At 40.0% G+C, this 16,171-nt stretch overlaps 1 protein-coding gene across 2 annotated transcripts in view; it reads left to right on the forward strand.

The window, feature by feature from the left end:
- Adamtsl1 (ADAMTS like 1) overlaps positions 1-16,171 on the forward strand; it is a 393,459-nt gene that overhangs the window by 365,818 nt on the left and 11,470 nt on the right. For both annotated transcript variants that reach the window (XM_070007848.1, XM_070007857.1), the window contains 2 exons: positions 13,745-13,957; positions 15,926-16,106. In XM_070007848.1, the coding sequence (XP_069863949.1) occupies positions 13,745-13,957; positions 15,926-16,106 (394 nt within the window). The remainder of the gene's footprint in view (positions 1-13,744; positions 13,958-15,925; positions 16,107-16,171) is intronic.

Genomic DNA, 16,171 nt, shown 5'->3' on the forward strand with positions numbered 1-16,171 from the left:
GTCAGGGAAGAAAATGACCCTGGCATTCCTATATGCACAGTAAAGATAGTACGTCCTCTTAATTCCTCTCCTTGTAATTCTGTAGTGCTATACCCTATTAAAGTTCCCTGCCATCTCAGATCCTTGCTCCATGCAAACTGCCTACACTGGCTCATCACAGTCAAAGTGTTTTGTCAAAACACTTATCATGAAGATTTAGAATGCCACAGGATTTTTCTAAAGAGTGCCTGCTAAGCACACTGAAATGGTTTCTAAACTGATACAATTACAAGAGAGAGAGAGAGAGAGAGAAATGGCATAAAAAGTTGAAGTAGAAGAAATGTGAAACAAAACAAAGCTTTTGTTAAGTAATCACTGCAGACATCCTTCTTTCTCTCTACTTTCTCTTTTTGAAATTTTTGAGGACCAAGTATGCTTTATTCAAAACTTGATTTGATTATGAAATAGGATATTTTGTTCTATGAAAATAAACTTTGCTCTCTGTATCTTGCGGATTCTATTGTCCAAGACTTCGACCAAGTGCAGTCCAGGAAAATAATTTATATCTGTACTGAGCAAGTAAACTTTTTCCTTTTCATTTTCCCCCAAAAAATACAGTATATCAGCTATCTGCATAGCATTTATGGTTTATTAAATATTTTAGATAAAATAGATACTGTTTAAAGTGTACAAGAGGATATATGAATGTGTTGTGTGAAAATACGTTTTTGTGTGTGTCTGTCCTGGAGCTTAAACTCAGAGCTTGGGTACAGTCCCTGAGCTTTTGTGCTGAAGGCTAGCACTTTACCACTGGAGTCACAATTCCTCTTCTGACTTTTTAGAAGGTAAAGAAAAAAGCTCACAATGCCAGGCACTGGTGGCTCATACCTGTAACCCTAGCTACTTGGGAGGCTGAGATCTGAGGATCATGGTTCAAAGCCAGTCCAGGCAGAAAAGTCCATGAGACTTTTGCCTCTAATTGGCCACCAAAACCCAAGGTGGAACTGTGGCTCAAATTGTAAGGCTCTATTTTTTAGCAAAAACAAAAACTCAGCAACAGCACTCAGGCCCTGAGTTTAAGCCCCAGGACCTGCACGTGAGGGCGCGTGCACACACAGCACCAAGACTTTCCTGCCTGGGCTTCACACCATGATTCCTAGATCTTAGCCTCCTAAGTAGCTACAATTACAGTCTTGAGCCACAGGTGCCAGGCTGAAAATACTTTTTTATTATTGTTTTCATTTTTGTGTTGGTCCTGGACTTGAAATCAGACCCTAGCACACTGTCCTTGAGTTTTTTTTCTGCTTCGGGCTAGCTCTCTACCACTTGAGCAACAGCTCCACTTCAGGCTGGCTAATTGGAGATAAGTGTCAGCAACTTCCATACCCAGGCTGGCTTGAATGACAATCCTCAGATCTTACCCTTCTGAGAAGCTAGGAGTGTGAGCCACCAGCACCTGAGCTGATCCAGCAGGCTTTCCTCTCACCTTTTATTTAATACCTAATCTAATCTAAAATTTTCTTTTTCCTTTCATATACTTTGTTGCTGAAATAGTCTCAAGTTTACAAAAAAGGTTGGGAGTATACTATTAAGAACTTTTCCTACTTAATCCATTTGTGAGTAAGTCGCTGACCCCATTACCCAGTGGATAACACTTCAAAGTTTGTCAGTTGTCCTAATAATGCCTTTATAGCAAAAGAAGTCAATACCAAATCACACATTGCATTTAGCTGCCATGTTTCTTAAGTCTTTCTCCATGTGGAACAATTCCTTAGACCTCATTGACTGCATGCCTTTTAAGACCCTTGAAAGTTACAGACCTGTTATTTTTTAAATATGCCCACGAGTTTGGATGTGTCCATTGCCTCCTAATATCTAGATTCAGGTTATACATCCTTGGCACAAACAGCACAAAAACATCCTGGGTTCTTGCTTCACCTAATGGCATAATCCAGATTTCAATTGTACCATCATTGCTGAAATGAATTCTAATCACTTAAGGTCATCTGCTGAGTTTTTTCCCTTATGGAGTTATTTTTTTCCTCTCTTCATAAGTGTTTGTGGAGAGATGATTTTTTGAGGTGATAGTAAATATTCTGTCCCATGATGAACTTAATATTTGTTTATGTCTGTATGACTCATAAATTCCTTATTCTGTGAGCTATAATCTTTTGCTATCCTCTTTTATTTTGATAAAAATTTCCCATATGAGGTCAATAAGACTTTAACTCCTTCTTTAACTCATTCTTTGAGAACTTCATTACTTTCTGGCACAAGAAAGTAGTCTGTAATCATCTTGAACTTAACCTGCTCCAGCTCTGTTGAATAGTACTCAGAAATGAATATCTCACTGTTAGCTTTATTTGCTGCTATGGGAAGTGTCACAATCCTCAGTGAACATAAGGATACATGCATATCACTTGTATTACATGAGCATATATATTCTCTTACACATACCAGTTACGATCATTTCTATACTTTTTATGTAACAAACCAAAAATCCTCCCTTGTATTCCCAGTTGTGATCTAGCACCACAGGATTTAGTCTATTTTTTTTTTTTGCCACATTTGTAGTTGTCTGCCTACGACTATTCTTAATATAATTACTTGTGTTTGATGGAAACCTACATGAATGTTTCCTATCACTGCTGCTCCATCACCTCTTTCTTATTCCACTGGAGTTCTGAATTCCCCACTAGATTACCACCATGAATCCATTTTCTGTTCCTGTCACAAAATACCTGAGACTTAGTAATTTATAAAGAGGGATTTTTGAACCTCCAGCACTATTTTGGCTCATATTTCTAAAGGTTTAAAGTCCAAGAATACAACACTTCCATCTGCTCAGCTACTGTTAAAGCTCACTTGCTGCTTGGACTTTGGCAGATAGTAGAAACACAAACAGCTATGGGTAGAAGAGATTTTTAAAAAAGGGACCAAACTCACCCTATAGCTGACTCACTTCCATTAGGAATGCACTGATCCATCCACGAGGATAGATCCACACCTGCTGGGCTCTGCCTCCCAACAGTGCTACACTGAGGAATTTAGTTCTAATACAAGAATCTTTGTGGGATATGGTCAAACCACAGTAGCACCCTTGCATAGCTGTTCTCTTCACTCCTCAGGCTCAATACCTCACTGCCCGAGTTCTCCTCCTTGCTACAAACACTGCTTCCATGACCCTTGCCAAGCAAATTTTCAACTAAATTATTAAGAAAGGAAGAGAAGCTGGGTGCCAGTGGCTCACACATGTAATCCTAGCTACTCAGGAGGTTGAGAACTGAGGATCTCAGTTCAAAGCCAGCCCAGGCAGGAAAGTCCATGAGACTCATCTCCAATAAGCCACTCCAAACTGGAAGTGGCGCTGTGGCTCAAGTGGTAGAGTGCTCACCTTCAGCTGAAGAGCACAGGGACAGTGCCCAGGCCCAGAGTTCAAGCCCCATGACCATGACTGACAAAAAAAAAAAAGGAAGGAAGAGAAAAGAATGAGGAACTTCTGGCTCATGATCTTCTAAACAGAACCAGATTGCTCCTACGCTTATAAATTAGAGGGAGAAATGGTAAACAGCAAAGGGAGTAGGTGCTGGGCAAGCCTTCATGTTCCCCATGGCAGGAAGCATCTGTTTGGCCAGCCTTGATTTCTCCCTGTAAGACAGACACTTAACTGACAAGATCAAATCTTATATGGTGCCACTGGCAAAGTACTCTTCTTTTTCCTATTTCTGACTTTGAATCAAAGAATGATACATCTAATATCTTTTCTATTCCTAATCTCTAGTTCAGTAACTCTTAACTGCGGATCCACAAGCTTTTGTGATTTCTTTGTAAAGATTATGTTCAGAGGGGTTGCAGTTGCACAAGTCAGGTAATGAGTCCATTTCTTTTTGAACAGTGTCACCCCTTCCTCACTTTCTCCCAGTTTTCCTTCCCAACCTCCCACAAATTGTATAATTCATTTCAACATATATCTAGTGAGTGCCACTGTTGCATTTATTCACCCTTTGCCCCATCTTTTCTGTGCCTCCCACTTGCCCTCCCCGAAACAGATAAACTTACATACAAGACATAAGGTACAGAAAACAAAAACAGCAACAATGAAGAAAAAAACATAACACAAAACCTCTTGTTTCCATATCTTGGAATTTATTGCAGTAATTATTATTTTATATAATCATATGCACATAGCTATTGAACCTTTGTGATCCTCTCCTAAGGATATCTTCCTTGGATCTCATTGTGTGAATGTCTAGAATCCTGTATAATTTATCATGTGCAAGTATATTTTTTATCTTTTGCCATCCAGTGTGTTTACTTGTAGATTTATAGGCACATTCTAGTTACAACACATGAGAGAAACCATACAACCTATATTTTCTTTGAGTCTGGTTTACTTTGCTTAATATCATTTTTTCCAAATCTTTCCATTTTTTTACAAATGGTACAATATCATTCTGATGGAAGCATAGAATTCCATTGTGTAGATATACCACATTTTCTTGATCCATTTGTATACTGAGAGGCATCTGGGTTGATTCCATACCTTGGCTATAGTAAACAATACTACAGCGAACATGGTTGTGCTGGTAGCTTTAGCGTGGTCTTGGAAAAGCATGTTTTTCTTTAGTAAAAGAATATACAATGTTTGTGAGGCCTTGAGTTTAAGGCCCAATACTGGCAACTCCCCCCACAAAAAAGGCATCTCAAATGTTCTTCAGGAAGCCCTAAAAAATATTAACCTAGCAACATTAACTATTTATTGCATACAAAAGAATAAGAACAAATTCAGTCTTACTGTATTCAAAGAAAAGCAAAGCCAAATGAAATATTGATAATGAGAGAAGTATTATGAAATCTCTCTTAATTTCTAGTTGCTGTTATAATAAGTTATCAAGTCTTGTGGCCTAACACACCACAAATATATTATCTTTCAGTTCTGGAAGCCAGACATTCAAAACATGTATTAGTGAGCTAAAATCAAGGCCAACCCACCAAACTGTTCCTTCCGAAAATGCTAGAGGAAAATCTACTTCCTTTCTGTAGTCCATCTTCCATATTCAGGGATGGTAACCAAGGATCTCACATTTTTCTCTAACTCTGCTACCTATTTTCTCTATCATAAAGACATGTTTTCTTTTTTAAAAAAAATTAAAATGCTAAAATCAGAGAGGTTACAGTTACATAAGTCAGGCAAAGAATGTATTTCCTTTTAGACAATGTCACCCCTTCCCTCACTGTTTTTCTCTCCCATCCCACCCACAATTTGTGCAGTTGATATTTTCTTGCACTGTACCAACTTGAGTCCTCCAAAATAATCTCCCACTTCAAGAGCCTTTCCTGGAAATTTAGATTTTTTTTTACAAAAGACCTGAATATAAAAGGAGAAGTAGTGTGAAAAAAGAGGATGATTGGGGTAGTTAACATGACCAGGCATGTTATATGCATTTTATGAAAATAGAATAATAAACCCATTAAAATTGTGAAAATAGAAGGAGAGGGATAAGAATGTAATTAGAAGGAATGAGCAACAGCAAAAAAGAAATTCCTTCTTAATCACATCTACAAGGTTCTTCAGGCCTTGTAATGTAGCCTACTCATAGATTTCTGGGATAATGTGTGAATTCTTGGGATGAGGACATTATTCTGCATACCAAGTACAATATCTGAGCATTGAATAACATACTATCCTTCAGTGCTGCCCCGAATCCCAGGTTACCTAAGGAGGCGGCATTTAGGGCTTCTAAACCTAGATGATTCTTTTCAAAAGTCAGAAATGGCCCTGAGGATCTGAACCATGCTACCTCTCCCTTAAGCCTTCCAGGAGCCTACTAAGTACTCTGGGGGAAATCTCTTGAATCTATAGATCCAAGGAAGCACTGGAAAGCACACCCAAAGTGGATTACGAGCCAAAAACAAATCAACACTAGAAACATAGACTGCGAGACAAATATCAGGCATTGGACAGCTACTGTTTGCTCTGTAGATGTGCGTCCCATCGCTGCCCTGGCCTTCCCAGTATGAGCTGTGGATATCTGACCTCATCTTCAGAGGACATCTCTATTGATGGGTCCTTGAAAAACCACATACTCTTTGAGCATGGCTGCCAAAAGCCAGACATCACCTGCCAAACATATTACTGTCCCAGCAGAGGTCAGCCGCAGCATCCTTAAACACACTCACCACACACCACCTCTGCCCTCAAGCTTGGTGAGCTTTAACCTGGCTCTCATCCCTGCTCCTAGCTCTACTGTTTAGCTCCCTGCCTTCACTTAACTCACATTGTTTATTATTTTCTTTACTTTGTTGAGAAGTTTCTGGAGCCTCAAAACCCAGGAGGCTTATATGAGAATAATAAATTCAGCAAAAGGCCTTCGTGTTGCTCCACCCCTACAGTGCACTCTGGAATTCCTCGTCAGCAGTTGCTCCTTCCTGTGACTTGCCGCTGAACCCTGGGCCATGCCCCCAGTGAGGCCTCTCAGGATACCTGCTATGAATATTAGCCATTCTTCATCTCTACTGCTGTTCTGTGGCTTCGGTTCAGCACAAGAGAGCTGAAATGGGGTGTGTACAGAGCTGGGAGCAAAAAAGCTTCTTTTGTGTGTTGGGGGAGGGTGGTAGTATTTCTTTTGCCCATATACAGAGCCAAACCTAGCTTATAAAGGCATGTTGGCTCTGAGCTACTGCTGGCTTTTGTTTTTTTCCCCCACCTAATGTGGGTATTTTCTAACTTGCCTCTTCATTGGCTGGAGTGAGCAGCTACATTGCTCAAGGGAAGAGAATATGTGTCGAGCCCAGGGCTAAAAGAGCTGTTTCCATTTTGGAGCAGTAGCACCTTTGTAATGATTCATTTTAGATCCGTCTCATTCCTTATAGTCTAAACTTGGTGGCAGATAAAGAGGCAGAGTGGGGAGCCCATGTTTATCCCCATTCTGGGGTTCATGAAAAGGCTGTCTCATTGGTGAATGGAAATACCTTCCGCTGCTCCAGGGCTCTGCAGGGCCAATCCAGTCTTCCCTCTTGCAGGACAGGTAGCACCTGCTAGAAGCCTGGGGGGTAAAATCAACCAGGGACTTATAAACCCGGGAAGCTAAAACTTTAAAGTACACTTTATGCCAAATACCTACTGGCAGAGAAGGACACATGAGAATTCTGTGTATTATCCACTTGTGATAAGTAAAATCCCAAGCAACTTTTACTGCGAATTTTTTAAATTGCACCAATTTTCTAGAGCTTGCCTCCTCTCTCCCCCTCTCAGGCAATCCTGGAAAAGCTGATTGTTCAAAACCACCAAACTCTACCTTAGACAAGATAAGCACTTTTTATAGCCAAGTCTGTGTAGGTGAAAATATCCAAAATAGGCATCTCCCCTTCCTTACGTATAAGAGAACGAACAGGTCCTGGGATACAGGTAAGGGCAGTCATCCAGCTGTCAGTGAATCATTTTTGAGAAGGCAAAGCTTTAACCAGCTCATAAATCTGGACGGAGCTACTTTTCATGCTGAGGAATGTATCAGGTTCTTCCACCAGATGCCCATGAGCATGGGAGACATTATTGTACCCCCTGCCAATGGAAACCTAAAGCTTGCCCTAGGGGTAGAAAAAAAAAGACATTTGGGGAATGGAAAATGGGCTTGTATAGTTCTACTTTTCCAGGAATGTTTTAAAGATAGTTTTCATTGGGCAAATATACATGGGAATAGTCTTGGCTTGGTTATTTGACCAGCTTATTGGGAGGTCCCAGAAATCGGAGTGAAAATTAAAGTTGCTTCTCTTCTCCCACAGCCTTCTGGGGTCCAGCTGAAAAATGGAGAGTAAGGAACTGAGTTTTTCCAATATAAATTAATCATTTCTCTCAGTCCCACTGCCTGGTGGCTGTTCCCACTCATTCTCTGCTGCTTTAGAAACCATCCCTATTGTCCAAAGGAGCCTAAACCTAAAAGGAACAAAATTAAAAGAAAAAAAAAAGAATGCACCAGAACAGCATCTCCACTTTTGTCAGTCACCCGGTGGCCTCAGACTGAGCCCCATACACCCTTGTTAGACCACTAGCAAACTGGAGAGCCCTCAATAAATTTGAAAGTACTGAGTGAGTGTTTTCCAGTTTTGTTAAAATTGAATTAAGGAAAGGACTCCCAGACTGACTATACTAAGTGCCAAGTTTCATCCCAGCACACATCATTTTTATAGTAAGTTTTAACTCCGTGCAAAATACAGGATTATAATGAAAATGCTGACAGGCCTGCAGCCAGCTCATGAAGTAATAGTGCCACGTCTCTTATATTTTTACACAGCATGTCCTAATCTGCCATGGCTTTCTTTGCCTATAGATAGCAGTTAAATATGTGAAAAATCCCAGAGTGATACTTTTTTTTCTCCTTCTCTTTTGGATTATAAACATATATGTATATATCCATGTTTAAACTATTCCCCCCCCCCCCCGTAAGCCTCAGTTCAACTAGAGATTCTGTCTGTATGGTTGGTTTATCGGGCTTAGCTGCCTTCTCTTAACTATTTGGCTGAAGAGGAAGAAAGGAGTAGATATTAACTCAGAAACTGTCCCTCTACTCATTCAGGCTGAAAACTCAGGAAAATGAACTCCGGGTGTGTGGTTTGTTCAAGTGATAGACAGCTAATGAATGCCGAACTTGGCTTGATCTAGCCTACAAAGACACCCACAAATCAAGCTGCTTGCCAAAAATCCTGGTGATTTTCAGGCCTTTAAATCAACAACAAAAAACAATCCACTGAGTCGTGATCACTGGCTGAGTTCAGAGCCTCTCTTGAGACAGGTGCCTCAAAGACAGCTCTATCCCACCATGCTATCCAAAATCTTCTGCAAGGGTCCAGAGCCAGGTCCTGGCAGCCAGGACACCACATCAGTCCGATAAAAACCCTGTGTTTCTCTCACCTGTCAAACTTGGGATATTTCTGTCAGTCTAGCTATTTCAGCTACAGAAAACAAAGGTAAAGAAGGAGGCCTGTGAGCTCAGTTTGATGTAAGCAGGGATAACAGCTGGCCTGATGTCCTGGGCTGAAGGCCATTGACTCTGTTTAGAACAAAGGATGTTGTACAATTTCTTGGTTTTTGATGTTGGTTCCACTAAATGTGCAAGTCTTACTTCCTCTCTCCTGTGCAAAGGGATGCTAGAGCCATTAGGAGAGATGCTTTTGCCTACAGTTAAGATGAAATCATGCACAAATAAAGTGAAGCATCTTATTTTACTTGATTTTTCTTACTGGTTACCTCTCCCCCATTCTAAACTTGTCTCACTCTCCAACGTATTTATTTTTTAAAAAGAGGGGGGTGGGTAGAATAGATAAAACTAGAGAGAAACAAACCTCACACAGATGTGAATCACACCTGGCTTTGGCTCAACTGAGAGCCACAGTGGGCCTAGGAATGGAGGCCTAAAGGCAATATTTTCTTTCACTGGTTAAGAAGAGATTCTAGAGGGAGACTTCCAGCTGCCAGAACTCGCATAAGCTAGGAAGGCTTTCCAAATACGGCTTCCTGGAACCTCAGCCACCTAGCAACTCAGAACTCTACTTAATAGCTGATACCTGAGGACTGAGCATTGTCAATTGCTGTTGATTGTCCATTTCCTGGGATAAGGGTTGATGTTTGGAGGATGGAGATGTTTGGCACCCATGGGGCTGGGTGAGAAACAGATAAGTGGTAGCAGCCCCTCCATGAAGCACTGTTAACTTTCTTGCTGAGGCAAAATCAGGAGGTGGAGGGCTTATTATTTGGTCTCTTTGAAGGTGTAGAATACATTAGCACATGGTCTTGGATGTCCTTGTAAAAGGCATACATGATTGATATGTCTTTTACTTTAACAAATGAGAAATGTCCGTGACAGAAGGGAACCCTGTTACAAACCAGGTTTTCTCATTAGCAGTGAAACATGGATAATTATTCACTAGGAACATACACAGTGGGAATTCACGTTAGCTTCTTATTTTGATGATTGCTGCTGGCAGTCCTCAGAGGCCACACTACTCACACAAAGACATGCACATAAATATGTACATAAAAGTACAGGGGCCTGCACAGCATGTCTACCAAGAATACCACTTCTGAGTACAAGGGAAGTTTTTAAGCATTGAAGGACAGATTAGCAATGGAAGGCAGATGACTGGCAGTTTCATTCATTTATTTGGCCTAACCTTTTGCAAAGTAGATTGAAAGCAAACTTTCCTGAGAGCATTTATTGTTCAAGATGAGTGATCACACAAATTAGAAGTGCATGGTTGCTATCCTGATCTAATATATAGAATATATATCATATAGAATATATATGACATATACCATATATACATATACATATATATATATATATAAATCATCTATTTAGCAGATGAATCCAACCTCAGGAATGAGAAGTTATTTTAAGGAGTTGTTATAATTAGGATATACCTTCAGCAACTTGTGATATACTCAAATAACAAAACTGAAATAAAGCAACACATTCCTGCATAAAGTCATGGTGTAGAGGAAGATATTCCAAGTCTAGTCTGGGCACATACCATGTCAGCTAGGATCAGGAGTGAAATATCTAACCCAGCTAACCCAATGGCTTTGACGAGTGTCATCCACTAATTTATAAGGCTGAATAATATATCCCACACTCTATTTATCCATAGAGATAGGACTGCTTAAAATCAATATACAGATCTCTCTCTATATCTATATAGATAGATATATCTATATATCTATATCTATATCTATATAGATAGATATAGAGAGAGATCTATATATCTATATGGATGTATCTATATAGATAGATCTATAGATATAGATGATAGTAGATAGATACATAGATACATAGATACATACACAGATACATAGATACATACACAGATACATAGATACATACACAGATACATAGATACATAGATACATACACAGATACATAGATACATAGATAGATGAACCATTACTTTCAATTATTTTAGAAGAGAACTTGCTGAACTATAATAATAATAACTATGATAATTCTGTTTGATTGCAGGGAGGTGGGGAGATTGTCATACTATCTTCCATAGAAACTGTTCTATTTGCATATTATGCAAAGCTAGTCAGAACACAAAAATGTCTTTAATTTCTACACATCTTTCACCAATATTTTCTATCATCATCATCATCATTATAGCAATATAATAGGTCCTGGCACTAGTGTTCTACCCATTTGAGCACACCTCCTTTCTTTATCCTTTTTATAGTAGTCATCCTAATGGGTGTGAAATGGAAATGTATTGTAATTTTGATTTGCATTTGCCTAAAAATTCATTGAGTATCTTTTCCTGCGCTTACTGGCCACTTTTCTATATCTAGCTTGTTTGGAATAAAATCTGTTCTGGTCCTTTGTTAATTTTTTTAACTTGATGGGCTTCTATTATTATTTTTTATAGTTGTAAGTTGTTTTTTTTGTTTGCTTGATTGCTTGTTTGATTGTTTTGCCAGTACCAGGGTTGGAACTCAGGGCTTCACACTTTTGATTGGCTTGCTTGCTTGCTCAGCTGATGCTCTATTACTTGAGTGATGCCTCCCAGTCTAGCATTTTTCTGGTTATTTTGGAGATTGAGTGTCTCAGAACTTTCTGCCCAAGGCCTCAAACTGCAATCTTCTGGACCTCAGCCTCCTGAATAGGTAGCATAAATTGCTTGTACAAAGCAGTTCCATTGTTACATATCTATATATACAAATTATATATGTTGATCAGATTTACCCCTCTACAACTCTTTCTCATTCCCCCCTCTTTTTTTATTTTTGTATTGTTATCATAAAAGTACAGATGTACAGAGAGAGGAGTTACAGTTATAAGTCACATAATGAGTACATTTCTTTTTAGAATATGTCACCCTTTCCCTCACTCCCTCTCCCAGTTTTTCCCTCCCACAAGTAGTATAGTTCATTTTCAACATAGTGCCTAGTGAGTATCACTGCTGCATTTGTTCACCCTTTTCTCTCTCCTTTTTATACAATTTAATGTGTTTCAGTATTCTATTCTATACATACATAAGAAATACTTCTATCACATTCTTCTCATCCTTTCTTTCCACTCTCTCTTCTCCTGCTGGTTCCCACATCTAAGCAGTCCCATATTATACTCAAGTAATGCAGTTTCTTTTGTAGGTCTAGATTTTGCATATGAGAAAGACCATGCAGTATTTGTTTTCCTCAGTCTTGCTTATTCCATTTAACATGATGATCTCCAGTTCTACCGATTTTCCTGCAAACAACGTAGTTCCATTCTTCTTTATGGCTAAATAATACTCGTATGTGTCTGTGTCTGTGTCTGTGTCTGTGTGTTTGCATGCCACATTTTGTTTACCCATTCATTAGTTGACAGACACCTAAGCTGGTTGTATAGTTCAGCTATTACAAAGAGTGCTGCTATAAACAAGGGTATGCAGTTATCTCTTTTGTTGACTTACATTCCTTCAGATATATCTCTCTGAGTGGTTTGGCAGAATCATATTACATCCATAATTTTGGTGGGGTTTTGTTTTGACTTTTTGTTTTGGTTTGTTTTTTTGTCAGTCGTGGCGCCTGAACTCAGGGTCTGGGTGCTATCCCTCAGCTCTTCAGCTCAAGGCTAGTGCTCTACCACTTGAGCCACAGCACCACTTCTAGTTTTCTGGTGGTTTATTGGAAATAACAGTCTCACAAACTTTCCTGCCTGAGCTGGCTTTGAACTGCGATCCTCAGATCTCAGCCTCCTGAATAGCTAGGATTATAGGCATGAGCCACCAGTGCCCAGCTGCATAATTTTGGTTTTCTTGAGGAACTTCTACACTGATTTCCATAAGAGGCTACACAGATTGAAGTTCTCATCAAGAGCGTATGAGGATTCCTTTTCCCCAGATTCCTGCCAATATATTTGTTGTTATTTTTGTTTTCTTAGTGATTACCTTTCTGAATGGAGTAAGATGAACTCTATGTAGTTCCAGTGTATACTTCCTTTTGGCCATGGATGCTGAACATTTCTTCATGTATTTTTGGTCATTTTTACTGCCTCTTTCAAGAACTGTCCATCAGCCTATTTGTTAATTGTATTGTTCTTTTGTGTTAATTTTTAGAGATCTTTATATATTGTGAATATTAATCTTTAGCCAATGAATAATTAGGAAATATTTTTCTCCCATTTAATAAGTTGTCTATTGATTCTTGTCATTGTTTCCTTTGCTTTCCAGAATGTTTTTATTTGATACAATCCCATTTTTCAATTCTTGCTCCAATTTCTGAGCGATTGGCATTCTATTTAGAAAGATATTACCTTTATCTATGTTTTCAATAGTTTTTCCATATTTTCCTCTAGAAGTTTTAAAGTTTTGAGCACTACATTTAGATTTTTTATTCATTTGAATTACTTTTTATACAAGAGATATGGGTTTAATTTCAGTCTTCTAGGTCTAACATACTGTATATGAAAACATAGTTTCTCTATAAATAAAACAAATGTAGAAACTAAAATGAAATGTTTAATGAGTGGATACAAGTTGCATCATTTTTTTTAAGTTGTATAGAAGTATAAGAAAAAATAGTCACTTTGTTGCTCTCCAAGAATTTTTACTTAATTGAATGAATAATACTTTCTCTCCTAGTGAGGCAGAGAATAAAAATATCTCCTGTTGGCTTGGGAATGGCAACCTTAATTTTTTAAATGCCATAGGTAAGGCTATGCATGGAAATGCAAATCAACTCTCCATGCATACATCATCTGGGGCTTTACCAATGACTTGCTTTTCTTCTCTCTTGTAGGATGTCCTGTCACAGGACACCCCGCCCCCAATATCACCTGGCTTCACGATGGCCAGCCCATTGCCACAGCCACGGGGCTGACACATCACATCTTGACAGCTGGGCAGATACTTCAGGTTGCAAATCTCAGCGCAGGATCTCAAGGGGAATTCACCTGCCTTGCTCAGAATGAAGCAGGGATGCTCACACAAAAGGCAACCCTAGTGATCCAAGGTATGGAGCCTCATAGTCTCTGGGTGTCAGATTTCTTTTTATGAACAAGAGAAGGTTCCCCCTAGAAACCTAGAAATCAAATTCTGTGATAAAATGATTTCTGATATCTCTGTCTATATCTGATATCTATGTCCATATCTGAACCAAAGCCCCTAATTCTGTTCACACGTCCCTTCAGAAGAGCCACTAATTCCCAGCTTAGTTGAAGCTAGAAAAGTTAGTGCTGCCCTCAAAAATGGGCTCTTTGATTCACAATGTTGCTGTTCTCAGGAGCAATTAAGTGCCACTATTTATCAAAGTTAGATGTGTCTCCTTTATGCTGTTTTAACTAGAGAAGATCCCCAGAGAACATACACAGTATTTCAAAAGCACAAGTCTTAATGTCCTCATTACCTGACTTGTGAAACTGTAATCCCTGTCTATATACCAGCTTTATAATAATGATGAAAAATTAAAATCAAAAAAGAAAATACACAAGTCTTAAGCCTGGCAGTGGTGGCTCATGCCTATAAGCTTAGTCACTTGGAAGCTTGAGATCTGAGGATCACAGTTCAAAGCCAGCCTAAGCAGAAAAGTTCATGAGGCTCTTGTTTCCAATTAACCACCAAAGCCCCAGAAGTAGAGGTATGGTTCAAGAGGTAGAGTACAAGCCTTGAGCAGAAAAAACTAAGAGAGTGTAGCCAGTCCCTGTGCTCAAGCCTTAGTTGTATGAGGGGGCTGGGGGAGGGCAATATCTTTTCATCTGACCCATTTGGTCAATGCCTCTGTCTGGAGAAATAGAACTGTGAGACTGAACATTCCAAAGAGCTTTCAGCTGCCATCACATGCTGTAAGCTGCCCAGGCACCTTTCCTTTGGCTTTGGCAAAGGACAGATGGAGAAGCCTGAATGGCTCATGCATTAGCCTTCTAGGAATACTGGCAAGTCAGAAAGTCCATGAGCAGGGCCTGGCAGTCACTGATCCAGACAGAGCTGTGAATGAACCCAAAACAGTGGGATGAAAGCTCCAAGTGGCCTTTTTATAGCACCTGTGGGCTGAATTTTTCCTGAGTTTTCCATAGCCAGTTCTACCTGTGACCTATGAGTGATACTTTTTAAGGCAAGCAAAACTCCACTGCATATATTCCAAAATGGAAGATTCTTTCAGCAAGGACAGCATTTTGTGCCAAGAAAGGCACAAAAAGAGGGAGGTTTTCCTCAGCATCTAACTTTTCCTCTTAGATGTTCTCCCCTGCCATTTGGCTTTCCAGACAGGAAAACAAAGTTTCCATTTTCTTGCCAGCCAGCTATTCTCTGCTGAAAACCAGAATCCAGTGCCTATCTGTAAGCATTGCAAATACACACTCCAAATTCACCAGCTCACATTTTTTTAACAGCTCTCCTTCCAGTGAGTGCCAGACCCCCGCACGGAAAAGCCAGAGAAGCTGGCTTTCACTGACGTCATTGTCTCCTGTAAATGAGAATTCTCTGGATAGGCTGGGTTGTGTGTGTGTGGGGGGGGGGGGGGGTTGTAACCTTTACAAAACCCAACTGAAATCTGCACTTTGAAATGTGATTACGTATCTCTGATATATTTATATCTCTCAGTGGAAAAATAAAGGTCCCTTTCTGGTGATCCAATAAGAAAAGAAGTACTTCAGCTAGAAATGTTTAAGAGTAAAAGTATCATGGCTGGTGGTTAACTACTCTTGTGTCTGCCAGGCACTAAGATAGGCTCTTCATTTTCCTTCTGCCCAGTCCTCTAAGGATGAGATGAGGGTTATTACACACACTTTGTGGATGAGCCAGCTGAGGCTTGTGGAGAACACAGGGCTTGCCCAAGCAGGTTGAGCACCCAGGGGTAGAGACTTATTCATCCTCCTCCTTCACCCACATATCCACCACCCCCCTAGACCCATCCACCTGATCCCTACCCTGCCCAGAAGGAATAGTGTGTGGGCACTCATACCTCTATTCCTCCTCCTGACAGATTACTGGTGGTCTGTGGACAGACTGCCGACCTGCTCTGCATCTTGTGGTAACAGAGGGTTTCAGCAGCCCCGCCTGAGGTGTCTGCTGAACCACACTGAGGTGGACCCCGAGCACTGTACAGGAAAGCCACGCCCTGCCGTACAACCTGTTGCCTGTAACCGTAGAGACTGCCCATCTCGGTGAGTATGGCCTCAAGTTAAGTTGACCGCCAGCCCTTGTTTCATACCATACAGGGAGTTTGTGT

The sequence above is a fragment of the Dipodomys merriami genome, unplaced genomic scaffold (genome assembly GCF_024711535.1).
Source record: "Dipodomys merriami isolate MVZ:Mamm:240054 unplaced genomic scaffold, mDipMer1.0.p SCAF_11, whole genome shotgun sequence".
Lineage (NCBI taxonomy): Eukaryota > Metazoa > Chordata > Mammalia > Rodentia > Heteromyidae > Dipodomys > Dipodomys merriami.